This window comes from Octopus sinensis, linkage group LG5 (genome assembly GCF_006345805.1).
Source record: "Octopus sinensis linkage group LG5, ASM634580v1, whole genome shotgun sequence".
Classification (NCBI taxonomy): Eukaryota; Metazoa; Mollusca; class Cephalopoda; order Octopoda; family Octopodidae; genus Octopus; species Octopus sinensis.
This window is the reverse complement of record NC_043001.1, coordinates 25,338,898-25,353,407: the sequence shown is the minus strand read 5'-3', so window position 1 is coordinate 25,353,407 and position 14,510 is coordinate 25,338,898. Positions and strand designations below refer to the sequence as shown.

Below are 14,510 nucleotides of genomic sequence, written 5' to 3'. Positions count from 1 at the left end.
TTGCTTGAAAGATGTATACAAGCATGTATGGAACTTACAACACGCTAGAAGTCTCATAAGATTGGCACTTAGTTTTGATTTCAGCAAGAAGTTAGATTTTAATTAAGTGGGGTATAATCTCAAGAGAAATTACTTTCTCTTTGAAACTGGAACTAAAGTTTCAGTTAGATAAATTTGAGACAGGTAATATTTAGGAGCCTATGGCAAAATATGAGAAAAAAAGAGTCTAATAATTTATTCACCTTGCCAATTCTTCACTAGAAATACAGAATGATATATTTTTAGAGGAAACCCCCCCCCCCCAAAAAAAAAACAACCCAAACAAGTAATGCTCAACTTTCACCGTTTGCAGAAGTACTTGAGAAGAATTTATTCCTCCATATTAATAACACAAAAATATGCAGTACAATCCTAGATTTTTAAATGAATACATCTTTTTTTTTATGACAAAGAACAAACACCATGATTAGAAAAACAGAAAAAGAAAAAAAAAGACGATAATATGATACATAGACACTTCAAATATCAGCTCATAACTACCAAGTAAAATAAGTAAGTGGAATGAGAAAGAGGAGACAACTGATATTTTGAGCGGCAACCGTTCCTTCTGTGAAGAGCTCTGATCAAAGCATCAAACCTCTTCCTTTCTTCACAGCAAGCTAATTAATTCACCATATGAGCTGTTTGTTTGAACTATTTCCAATGCAGACTACCAATAGTTCCCTTGGACCTTACTATTCCAATTACTATCACCACTCCATTGATTATGATGAGGAGTGTTCCAGTTGGTCCGATCAATTGAACAGCATGCTCGTGAAACTAATGTGCAAGTGGCTGAGCACTCCACAGACACTGCATACCCTTGATATAGTCCTCAGGGAGATTCAGCATGACACAGAATGTGACAAGGCTGGTCCTTTGAAATGCAGATACAAATAAATTTTGCTGGCGGAGTGGACTGGAGTAATATGAAATAAAGTGCCTTGCTCAAGGACACAATGTATTACTGGGAATTGAACTCACAACCATATGATTATGAGCCAAATATCTTAACCACTAAGCCACATGCCTTCATACCATTTCAATTAGTTAATAACAGTTAACCATCACATAATTAATGTTAGCAAAATTCAAATAAAACAAAATACAAAAACATTTTCTCTATTTTTTTTTTTTTGAGCTGTAAGTTTTTCTTGCTATTTTATTAATTTGAAATCCTTAATACACAAAAAACCCTAACTACTGATGTTATGACAGAATATAGTAGTATTTCTTCAACAACAAAATCCCTTCTGCTGGTCTTTCTGACATCTTTCATTTTGGGGCAAATATGAAAAAGGTAGTGAATATGATGAGCTAGAATAGTTTCTTCCTTTTAAAACATATTCTATTCCGATATTTTGGGTCTTGATGAAAAGTAGGGAATATATAAACTTACCTGACAAATGAAAAAATCCAAAAAATCATTTCTGTACAACTCACCTGCAATATGAAACAAAAAAACATTTAAAAATTTAGAGACATGAAAATTTCTCAAAATATTTGATATTTTAATAATTACAGAGACACTGAAATTAAAATTTAGAAATGCAATCGATAATTAATCAAAGCCTTAAACTAATGTCATAAAGTCACGAGGTTATCAAAGGAATTATGTTTCCATCGATCAGTTAACTCAAGGAAGCTATCAAATGGTAAAATCATTCTTAAGACTCATGAAAAAATGGGTGTCAGAATTTTAACAATTCATATTTTTACAGAGAGAACAGGTAAAACTTTGGTAACCATGTGATGATTTCTGATTTAAGACACAAGATAACCCCATTTTGAGAGGAGGGGCTAAGTTGATACCATCAATCTCAATACATGACTAGTTCTTTATTTTCTTAATTCAAGAAGACCTGCCCTCCACAGCAGAAATGTTTTAAGGCTGCTCCCCTGGTGAAGAGGATTGGCCTGCAAAAATCATGTGTCAGTGTCATGTAAAAAGTACTCATGTTGGTGCCATGTAAAAGTGCTTGTGCAGTGCTACATTAAAAGCACTCAGCACACACTGTAAAGTGGTTGGTGTTAGGAAGGGCACCCAGCTATAGGGACCAAGCCAAGTCAAGCTAGAACTTGGTGCAGCTCCCCAGCTTGCTAGTTCTGGTCAAACTATCCAACCTGTGCCAGTATGGAAAACGGATGTTGAAGGATGATGATGGCAGGATAAACACTAGTAGTCAAAATAACAGGAAAAAAAAAAAAAAAAAATATGATTCAAAATGTGAAACTGTCATAAAATTTCATTACATTTCTTGAATTGTTACTGATTATACAATCTGCTGTAAGATGACTAATCATTTAATGTCCTAGTTCTAGTCATATTTATCAGGTACCTTTAGAACCCAACTACACTCCTTTTCTAGTTCTTCAACTGATTCTGAAGAGCTGCTAAGATCTAAAACAAACAAAATACTGACAAACCCTGGATTAACAATTTGTATCCTGTCACTTGGCAGTTAGCATCACACAGTCTCAAATATATCAAGAAAGAAATGGTTTGGATTTGTTGGGGTGGGGGTCATAAAGCAATTGGAAATTGACATTCAGCACCTTTTAGGATTTAGGAGCTCAGTAGGGAGCCTCTTTGTAGTCATTTCAAATTATCAGTAACATCTACTTCAAAATCTCCCTCAAACTCATACCAGAACATCTTATGAGATTAGTGAGCAGAATTGAGCAAGTTAACATTAGACCAGAGTTGACTGTGCTAAAGGTATTCAAGGGCAAGCTGGTAATATACTCATTATCAGATCATCATCATCAATCATTGCTTAACATCGGCTTTCCATGCTGGCATGGGTTGGACGATTTGACTGAGGATTGGTGAACCAGATGGTTGCACCAGGCTCCAATCTCATCTGGCAGAGTTTCTACAGCTGGATGCCCTTCCTAATGCCAACTACTCCGAGAGTGTAGTGGGTGCTTTTATGTGCCACCGGCATGAGGGCCAGTCAGGCGGTACTGGCATCGACCATGCTCAAAATGGTGTTTTTTACGTGCCACCTGCACAGGAGCCAGTCCAGCGGCACTGGCAACTAAATCAGCTAACCTACTAGGTGTGTCCAGTGGAGGTTTTGATAGAAGAATAAGACCTGTCAAAAGGTCCAAGGAAATTTTAAAATTAGACAGCTTAGGTCAACTTTGAAGCATCTAACTAACAACAAACTCAATATTTTGAGCATTTAATTTTGTCACTTATTTCAGATACTGGACCACTCCAAGTAAACTAAATTTGAATAAGATTTCAACCCAGGAGGGAAACTTTAAGAAAACATTAAAATGCAAACCAACTATCTATGAAGTCCACATTGGAATTCTATCTTCCAATGTAGTAATCTGAACAACAGTTAGTGAAGTGTTAATTCATTTCCATCTATTGAGTGAATGTTGAAGTTTACTCCTAGCAACCCAAGTATTTATAACATTTAACATTCTCTATTAGCTATTATACCTTAAGGTTTAAATGTTATTGCTATGGTGAAGGAGGTAAGTAATTACTGGAGATATTTTAACAAAGAGGAATTCAGGAAATTAGAAGGAATCAAATTTAACATGAAAATTATGTAGAAAAATATTTAAATAGAAACTTGGGAATACATAGCAACAAGAGACACCACAGGGAGAAAATGAACATAAATTTAATTTATAATTAAATTGCACATTGGTAATTTCATTTAATAAATATCATCTTCAATATATTAACATGACACCCCCAGCAAATGTAACTTTAATTTAATGAAAAACTGATTTTATAGTGATGAGGATTACTTAGCTCAGAGTAAAAGAGTGCATGTGTATATATATATATATATATATATATATATAGAAAGAGATAAAAAGATAGATAGACAAGTAGACAGATATATATATTTATATGTATGTATGTGTGTGTGTGCTTGTGTGTGTCCAAAGTTACTCTTCATTTCAAAATCTGAGTAACTTTTTTTAATAAAAAATGTAAAGGAATTTTCACTTTAGATGTACATCTTGTGGATGTTGGAAATTATTTGGAACTAATTGTGAGATTTCACATCCCACAAATGCCTTCTATTTTCAGTCTTGCAAAGTCAAACCCTTTCTAGGCAGCGCTCCATGACAGCTTGGAATGTATCTGGCTTCCAATGCTCCAATTTCTTGTTGAATATTATTCTTCAGTTTGTGGAATGTTGGGGGCTTGTTTATGTAAACTCTGTCTTTAAGGGAACCCCACAGGAAAAAGAAAAAAATATTGGGAGTGGTCAAATTTAAAATGGAAAGAGAGTTTTGTGCCTCTGCAGTGTATATATATATATATATATATATATATATATATATATATATATATATATAAACCATAGATAGAGAGATAGAGAGATATAGATATATATCATGTTATAAGAATTTAGAAATTTTGAGAGACATGAATAAATAATTTTTAAAAGTGGAATTCAACTCAAAACAGATCAAGCTATGAATTATCACATGTAAATATTTGGCCTTTAAGTTTTTCTATGCAATGGTATGGGCAAGTGTCTTCTACTATAGCCTCAGGCCGACCAAAGCCTTGTGAGTGGATTTGGTAGACAGAAACTGAAAGAAGCCTGTCGTATATATGTATATATATATATATATATATATATATATATATATATATATATATGTGTATGTGTGTCTGTGTTTGTCCCCCCAACATCGCTTGACAACCAATGCTGGTGCGTTTACGTCCCCGTAACTTAGCAGTTCGGCAAAAGAGACCGATAGAATAAGTACTAGGCTTACAAAGAATAAGTCCTGGGGCTGATTTACTCGACTAAAGGCAATGCTCCAGCATGGCCACAGTCACATGACTGAAACAAGTAAAAGTGTAAAAGAGAGAGTAAAAGAGATATAAAGGATAGATCATAATATAAAAAACAAATAAAAATGGGATTTATTATATAATATTACAGAAAGTATTCAAGCAAGCATCTTCTTGAATTATTTATTCTTTACAATGTATCATCATCATCGTTTAACGTCCGTTTTCCATGCTAGCACGGGTAGTAAATTATTAATAGGAGTCCATTTGTTTCTTCAAGTATCTTTCTTTTTTATACTCTTTCCATTATCTGTAAGTTTTTGTTTAACCAACATTATCAAAAACTTTTTTGAAGAGGTTTATATCGTAGAAACATTGAACAAAGAGGAATTTGCATATTTCAATAGATTTTCCCCCAATATAACTTTTCTAATGATCCTCTGAAAACAGCCACTGCATAATTTTCAAATTAAAAGATACCAATTCAAGTAGCTGTTAGGAAGACTTGTTTCTTGGAAAATGTTTAATCAAATTATGTAGATTTTAATGGTGGAGTTCAAAGCTGATAAAGCTATAACTAATAGTGTGTTAAAAAAAACAACAACAAAAAACCCTTGGATAGAAAAAGTTAAAGACCAAATATTTTTTACATGTGATAACTCATAGCTTAATCTGTTTTGAGTTGAGTTCCACTTTTAATAATGATTTATTTCATGTCTCTCAAAATTTCTAAATTCTTATGATATAGTCTATGTGTCTGTCTGTCTATCTATCTAGCATGCATGCACACACACAAATACATACAGAAAGAAGAAACAATGCATAATGGAGAGGATAGCCAGGTGCCCTTCCTGTTGCCAACCCGTACCTGTTTCCAAGCAAGTAATATTTATTCATGGGCAACTATGCTTTTGCAGGCTATTGGAAATGAATTCATTTACAACTATCATGATATGTCAAGACAAGGTTACACAACCATACGTACATACATAGATATATACACACACACACACACATATATATATATATATATATACATACACACACACACATATATACACACACACACACACATATATACACACACATATACACATACACACACACACATACATATATATATATATATATATATAGATATACACACACACACACATCATATATGATGGGCTTCTTTTAGTTTCTATCCACCAAATCCACTTACAAAGCTTCAGTTGGCTGGGGCTTTAGTAGAAGACATTCGCCAAAGGTAGAATACAGAGGGACTGAATCTGAAACCATCTGCAAACTTAACCACACAGCCATGCAAAGATACACTCAATTTTAGTTGCTAGTTATCTAAAGAGAGAGAGGAAACCTATCAGCTGCCATTTCTTTAAATTCCAATCCTTTAAATTTACCTAAAGCATATATATATTGGGCCGGTGCATAATTATTGTGGCTTTTTTCCAACAAATTTTATTCAACAAAAACAATAACAATATTTAACAAAAACATCTTTAAATATGACAGTCTGACCGTCTGCCAAGCAAATGGGAAGCAGCAATTGAAGTAGATGGTGAATATGCTCCAGAATAATCGTTTAAAGATGTTTTTGTTACATGTTACTATTGTTCTTGTTGAATAAAAGTTGTCGAAAAAAAAGCCGCAATAATTGTGCACCAACCGAATAGAAGAGGGGAAACTAGTAAACAGAGTGATTTCTGGTGAAACGTTTTGATATTTCATAACTTTGTTTAATAGAATAAGGCAGCGAGCTGGCAGAAATGTTAGCACGCTGGGCGAAATGCGTAGCTGTATTTCATCTGCTGCTACGTTCTGAGTTCAAATTCCGCCGAGGTCGACTTAGCCTCTCATCCTTTCTGAGGTTGCTTAAATAAGTACCAGTTACGCACTGGAGTCGATGTAATCAACTTAATCCCTTTGTCTGTCCTTGTTTGTCCCCTCTATATTTAGCCCCTTGTGGGCAATAAAGAAATAAGAATAAGAAATAAAATAAGACTGATTGCGAGAACCATTTGAAACCTAATATCCAAGATATGGTGAAGCCCTGAAAATGAAAGTAAACGACGAACCAGCAATCATAGAAGAATTAGTTTAGTGAAATGTATATATAGCTAGATAGGCAAGATTGAATTGCCATGAGTAAAACTTTTAATAAAAGGCAATGATTTAGACAAACTGTATAAACCAAGTGAGAGAGAGGAAAAAAAACAGAAAAGGCTTGTTACTCTAAAGCATGGAAAACAAATCAAGAAATAATTTGTTGACAACTCGGTGTATTAATGAGAAAACTAACAGGTATGGAAACAGAAGATAAAATAATTAAAAGAGAAAGTTTTGGTGAAAGATGTGAATAGTGAGAAGGAAATAGTTTTGTAAAGTGTTTAAATATATTTTCACTTTTCAATTAACTTCATTCAGGTTGATTACTTTATAAGTTGAAATTAAAAACTAAAAAAAAAACTAAAAAAAAATTTAATTTCATTCAATGAAATATTTTTCTGAAACCATTGAATGGTCTTTTATTCACAGACTTATCTTACTCCAAAACAACATCAGCTAACATAGTATGCTACAGTTCTATATTTAAGAGATGAGGAATTATGTACATTATTTACATTTGATGGATATTTGTCCTCATCTTGCTTGTTGCTAACACAACAATTCGGCCACAGGCATATGGCGTAGTGGTTAAGAGCGCAGGCTACTAACCTCAAGATTCCGAGTTTGATTCCAGGCAGTGACCTGAATAATAATAATAACATCAAAAAATACCTTAGGAATGAGAACCTAGGTTCAAAATTTCCCCAAGACACCTGATGAAGGCTGGCTGGTATATCAGCCGAAACATACTGTTATCAACAAACAAGATGAGGACAAATATCTGTCAAATGTAAATAATGTACATATTATGCTACACTTGTAATGTCTGATTCTTCTATTATCACAGCATTTTCCTTTTTAGCCTTTATATTGACTAATATGCACAATCACATTGCAAATTGGGTGTCAATCTAATCAACTGGCCCCCTCCCCCAAAATTTTGGGCCTAGTGCTTAGAGTAGAAAAAATATATATGGTTGTGTGTGTGTGTGTGTGTGTGTGTGTGTTTTAGAAATCTGTGTTGTTTAATTTGTCCATTTACATTCAATAAGAAGGTGGTTTGATAACTTTAAAAAAATTAGGAAAGGCTGATATGACTTGAAAGCAGTACCACAGTCCAATTACTGAAATTAGTAAAAGAATAAAAGTCTATATGAATATCATCAACCTAAAGCAAAAACATATTACCATCCTCCTTTTAATATCCATTTCCCAAAGTTGATATGGTTTGGACAAGTTCAGCTGTATAACACGAAATAAATTTGTTATTGTGATACTAAGTTATTGTATTTGAGGCCCAACATCTTAAGATCCATCTTTATCATTTTTTAGTCTTTTTTTTCCTGCTATAGTTATCTTTCCCTGTACATGTATATTTATTTCTTTATTGCCCACAAGGGACTAAATATAGAGGGGACAAACAAAAACAGACAAAAGGATCAAGTCGATTATATCGACCCCAGTGCGTAACTGGTACTTATTTAATCGACCCCCCCGAAAGGATGAAAGGTAAAGTCGACCTTGGCGGAATTTGAACTCAGAACGTAACGGCAGACGGGACTCTTTGTTAGCACCCTTGTAGTTCAGCCATAATGCAAGTTGTACATACAACAGCTCATACTCACCTCCTTTCTAGGTTCAATGCCAATGTGTCACTCCCACACAGCATTAATTTTCTACACATGCTTCTTAAAATCAACCCATGGGGGAGAGAGAGAGAGAGCAAGAGAGAGAGAGAGAGAGAGGAGAGAGAGAGAGAGAGAGAGAGAACTTCTTTGTTGCCAAATAGTGACAACAGTTCCTTAAATATCTCCCATTGCTATATTAGTCTCTACATCCACATTCAGTGCTAATTAGGTCACCTAGATAACAAGATAAACTCTGTTAAGATACCACATAGTGTCTTAGCCATTGGACAATATATGGATGTCATTTTAAGGATGTACTTACAGTTAGGTATTACTATACATCTGGTGAATTAGAGGTCTTTGTTATTTTTCAATACTTGCCAGAGATTCAACTAATTTTTGTGAATCTGTTCTTTACATGATATAAAAAGAACTGAGTCTTGCCCACTGAGCAAAGCCAATGTTGAACTTTGGCTTTTTGACTAGAGTATTTTTTCAAGTTTAAGCTTTCTTTTTTTTCTGCTATAGTCACATCAAAGAAGGAAGGCAACATTGAGATTGGTGTAAAGAAGATATCCTCAGGACTAGAGATCTAGCACAAATGCTTACAACAGGCGGACTCCACCAAAGGCACCCAAGAATAGGAACGGCCCCTCTCATAGGCTTCCACACAGTTTACCTCTACCAAATATAACTCACAAAAATTTGGTCAACCTGAGGCTATGACAGAAGATATTTGCGAAAGGTGTCACGCAGTAGGACCAATTCTGGGATCACTAGGTTGCAAAGCAAGCTTCTTTATTACACAGCCATATACTTATGCAGTAAGGCGGCGAGCTGGCAGAAACGTTAGCACGCCGGGTGAAATGCGTGGCCGTATCTCGTCTGCCGTTACGTTCTGAGTTCAAATTACGCCGAGGTCGACTTTGCCTTTCATCCTTTCGGGGTCAATAAATTAAGTACCAGTTGCGCACTGGGGTCGATGTAATCGACTTAATCCCTTTGTCTGTCCTTGTTTGTCCTCTCTGTGTTTAGCCCCTTGTGGGTAGTAAAGAAATATATACTTATGCAGTAAAATTTGTCTGTGTATAAATGTTCTTAAAGACGACCACACCTGAACTCCTGGGCCTAATGAAAACTAGAGTGAATGCTAGAGGAGTGAAGGCTCTGAACTCATTCCTCTTATTGTACAATAATTCTTTACTGAAATCACTGCCAACTTGGCTAACATCACTCCTGTGCATAGCTTGAATCACCTTCACAAGCCATTCTTCTACTCTTAGTTTTCTCAGTGCTCACCAGACTGTGAATTCTGACTGACGTATGACATGAAATGTTTTCTGACCTCGCTGTCCTTGAAGTGTAGGAAAAAAATGTTGGGAATATAAGATGTGAAACGCAGAAAATGATTTCATTCTGTTTACTAATTGTAAGTGAAAGGATCTCTTATCAGATGAATAGCTTTTATTATAATTATTAATTTGAGTAGACACTGCATTTTGAAATATTCTATGTTGAGGAGAGGAAGTTTAAAGAGAAAGTTATGACTGAAATATTTGAGAAGCTATGCAAAGAGAGAATTTCATTACTATCATAGAAGGTTGTACTATGTGGTTAGTCGAAGAGTCTTTTGTAATATTGACAAGAAATCAAGCCAAATAGATGGATGCACGAATAGAAAAGTAAAATGTGTTTGAAGATACTAGGTTCTTTACAATAGTAAAGTATTTAAGTGTGCATTTTATCAAAAAAATATGAAAATACCGATAAATTTAATATATTTTTAATATAGTGATTGTTGGGTGTCTGCTGTCAAAATTAAATCTTGGTTCTTCAATGTTTACACCATTTTATAGAGGAAAATGTTAGGCATCTTTATGATGAAACTCTTGCTGCAATGTGAAAATGGGGGAAGTTGATGAAACACACACGTTTTGTTTTACACATTACTAACTACCATTTAAATTGTAATTAAGATCAAATCATCATCATCATCATTTAATGTCTGCTTTCCATTCTGGCATGGGTTGGATGGTTTGACTGAAAACTGGTAAGCCAAGGAGCTGCATCAGGTTTCAATGTGATTTGGCAAGGTTTCTATGGTTGGATGCTCTTCCTAACATCAACCCCTCCAAGAGTGTAGTGGGTGCTTTTTATGTGCCACTGATGTGACACCGGCATCAGCCACAACTATAATTTCATTTGGCTTGATAGGTCTTCTCAAGCACAGCATATCACCAAAGGTTTTGGTTGCTTGTCACTGCCTCTGGTGGCATGTAAAAAGCAGCATTTGAGCATTGGGCTTCACAAACAGCAGTTAGTCTTATTCATTAGGATAATTGTGTAAGTATCAAGACAGCTGCTTCCTCTCCTTACTGATAAATTTCTTGGACAATAACACTTCCATAGGGCAACATCCTGCTTTCTGGATAACTGCTCGTCATCATCATCATCGTTTAACATCTGCTTTCCATGCTGGCATGGGTCTGATGGTTTGATTGAGGACTGGCAAACCAGGAGGCTGCACCAGGCTCCAATCTGATCAGGCAAGGTTTCTACAGCTGGATGCCCTTCCTAACGCCAACCACTCCGAGAGTATAGTGGGTACTTTTTACATGCCATTGGCATGGGAGCCAGTCAAGCAGCACTAGCATTGGCTACAACTATGATTTCACTTGGCTCAACAGGTCTTCTCAAGTACAGCATATTGCTCAACAATTGAAGGAGTACTTATAAATGAACCAGTTATGTGACACTGGCATCAGCCATGGCTACGATCTCACTTGGCTTGCTAGGTCTTCTCAAGCACAGCATATCTCCAAAAGGTCTCAGTTGCTTGCCGTTGTCTCTGTGGGGCCCAACGTTCAAAGGTCATGCTTCACCACTTCATCCCATGTCTTCCTGGGTCTACCTCTTTCACAAGTTCCCTCCACTGTTAGGGTATGACACTTCTCCACACAGCTATCCTCATTCATACGCAACACATGACCATACCAGTACAGTCATCTTTCTTGCACACCACATCTGTTGCTTCTTATGTTCAACTTTTCTCTCAGGGTGCTGACACTGTCATGTATGCACACTAATATTACACATCCAGTGGAGCACACTAGCTTCATTTCTTTCGGCAGTTTCACTGAATGTAATTATTAATTATTGTATTTGAATACAGTTCACAATTTGCAATTTTAATGGTATAATGATAGTGATATATGAATATAAAATATTATTGGATAATTTTTTTACATAAAAGATAAAAATAAAATCATCAGAACTAGTAGAATTTAGCCGCACTCTCTTAATTGTGCTTTTTAATTTTCTCTTAATTGGGGAAATTGTTCAGGGAGCAATTGTCAAAAGGAAATTATCCAGAGGCTAGTTGTTCTAAAAACCAAGTGGATATTTGTTGAACTTCAATATAATACTGGTAATTATTTCTGTCACAATCAAAACAACAAAAGAATTAGCTGAAGACAATCTGATAATTGATTTAAGCTAAAAAAGGTAACTGGCACACACAAAAGGCTGAGACATGACTGAGTATAAACAAATTAATTTCACTTATAGCAGTTGGGAAAGACATTTTGCAGGAGGATTTCAATGGTATAAAAGAATTTTAAGAATCTAAGCGATTGGCTTTAATATGTAGAATGAAAACAATTATGAATAAGTGGGAAAGTAAATCAAGAGTATTTAGTAAGACAATAGCTAGCTGAAAACATTAAGTGGTCATTCTCATAGAAAAGGTCTGCTGCCATACCACTGGCATGAACCCCACCTCTAACACTGACATCACTATAATTTCTTTTCACCCACCTTCCTGGTTATGCTTTAACATTAAGTACCCTCTTCAGACACAAGTGGCAACATAACCTCTAATTATAAAGCAGCTTTTTTTTTTAACAGATACGGCAGTATATACATACAGCTGCACAAGTTCCTCTTATGATGCTAAGATTTCTCCTAGGTCAGTAAAATCTTAATATCACATGTATGGATAAAGCAGGCAGATAGCTTAAGTAATTGACATTAAAGATTTTGCTGAAGAATCACTTAACTTGCTCCTTGGTGGCACAACATTTAGCTAATTTAAGAAAACAAAAAGGCTCCAGCTTCAGTTGGGTGATCTTATCACCCAACTGTTCATACTGCTTTTTACTTTATCTCATGTAATCATCAACCAGTTGTTCAGGGCCTCCTTTTTGTGTTAATTTGGTAGAAGAATAAATTAAGCCAAATACAAGATGTAACATATCTTGCTTGACTTGTGCTTAATTTATTTTTTTGATTTAGGTGCAGGCATTGCTGTGTGGTAAGAGACTCGCTTCCCAACCACAGGCTTCCAGATTCAGTCCCACTAAGTGGCACTTTGGGCAAGTATCTTCAACTATAGCCTCAGATCGACCAAAGCCTTGAGAGTGGATCTGGCAGACTGAAACTGAAAAAAGCCCATCATGTATATATATGTGTGTCCATGTTTGTCCCCCACCACTACTTGACAACAGGTGTTGATGTGTTTACACCCCCATAGCTTAGTAGTTCAGCAAAAAGAGGCCAATATAATAAGTACTGGGGGTTATATAATTTAATTAAAAAATTCTGCAAGGTAGTGCCCTAGCATGGCTGCAGTCTAATGACTGAAACAAGTCAGTTTTGCATTTCATGCTTCCAGGATTTGAACTCAGAATGTAAAAAGTCAGAACAAATACTGCAGAGCATTTTATCTGGCTCTCTAGTAATTCTGCCATTCAACAGTCCTAGTAACAAAAATTTTCCTCTCTATGTAAGTAAATTGGAACTAACTGTAGTCAAATAAGAGATACAGACAAAACAACTGCAAAATTTTCAAATAAAGCAAAAATAAAAACAAAGGTGAAATCAATAATGAAGTCTAAAATATAGAGATGAACAAAATGTAGGGAAAAAACACTCCATGGCCATTATCCTGTAAGGCTCAACAGAAAGGAAGTTAGCCAGAGTGAAAACCAACATAGGCTCAAAAGCTCAGGGTTACAGGCAGAAATAGGTGTGATTCTCATGTTACAAAACCAATTCTTATTTCTTTATTGCCCACAAGGGGCTAAACATAGAGGGGACAAACAAAGACAAAAGGATTAAGTTGATTACATCGACCCCAACATGTAACTGGTACTTAATTTATCGACCCTGAAAGGATGAAAGTCAAAGTCGGCCTCAGCGGAATTTGAACTCAGAACGTAATAGCAGATGAAATACTGCTAAGCATTTCGTCCGGTGAGCTAACGTTTCTGCCAGAACCAATTCTGTGCCATAAACTACTACAAAAATGAAATAGAGAAAAGAGGGTGTTAACAACAAATGCAGATTATGCAATTAGTACAATGAAACAAGTTGACCACAATCGTTTCTGACTGCCCAGTCCTTGCTATGTCCAAGTAATACACAGACAGGTTGGCAGCTATGGCTATTAGAGTAACATTTTGAGATGAAAGTAGACAAGAAGTAGTATAAACATGCACCAAACATACATTACAATGACTTGGCCACAAGCAACTGTGACATCTTTATCCAAGTTAAGAATGAAATCAAGGTAAACTATCCAGATATAATGATCAAGGATTGGAAGGAAAATACCTGCGTGTTGGTATACACTGTGGTACCTTATGCTTTTGTTTGTTCCTTCTTGAGCCATGCCTGGCTCATAAGGGCTGGTTTCCCGGTTTCTTGCGTATAGGTTCCCCACCTGGACGGGACGCCAGTCCGTCGCAGGTGAGCTGCAAGATGCAGGAGGAAAGTGTGAGAGAAAGTTGTGGCGAAAGAGTCAGCAGAAGTTTCGCCATTACCTTCTGCTGGACCCGCGTGGGGCTTAGGTGTTTCGCTCATAAACACCTCCATGGTACTTTATGACTAAAACATTGCTCAAAAAGAAGTGAGAGACTATCAAAATGCAAGGTACTTGAAACTGAGATAAGTAG

At 35.8% G+C, this 14,510-nt stretch overlaps 1 protein-coding gene across 4 annotated transcripts in view; it reads right to left on the bottom strand.

Moving 5' to 3' along the window:
- The window catches only part of LOC115211631 (ubiquitin carboxyl-terminal hydrolase MINDY-1), a 218,206-nt gene that overhangs the window by 45,039 nt on the left and 158,657 nt on the right, over positions 1-14,510 (bottom strand). Inside the window, exon 6 of one of the 4 annotated variants that reach the window (XM_036503241.1) lies at positions 1,182-1,482. The exons of the other annotated variants lie outside the window; for them this stretch is intronic. Within the exon in view, the coding sequence (XP_036359134.1) occupies positions 1,435-1,482 (48 nt within the window). The 3' untranslated portion in view covers positions 1,182-1,434. Of the gene's footprint in view, positions 1-1,181; positions 1,483-14,510 lie in introns of those variants that run through there. 4 annotated transcript variants of the gene reach the window in all.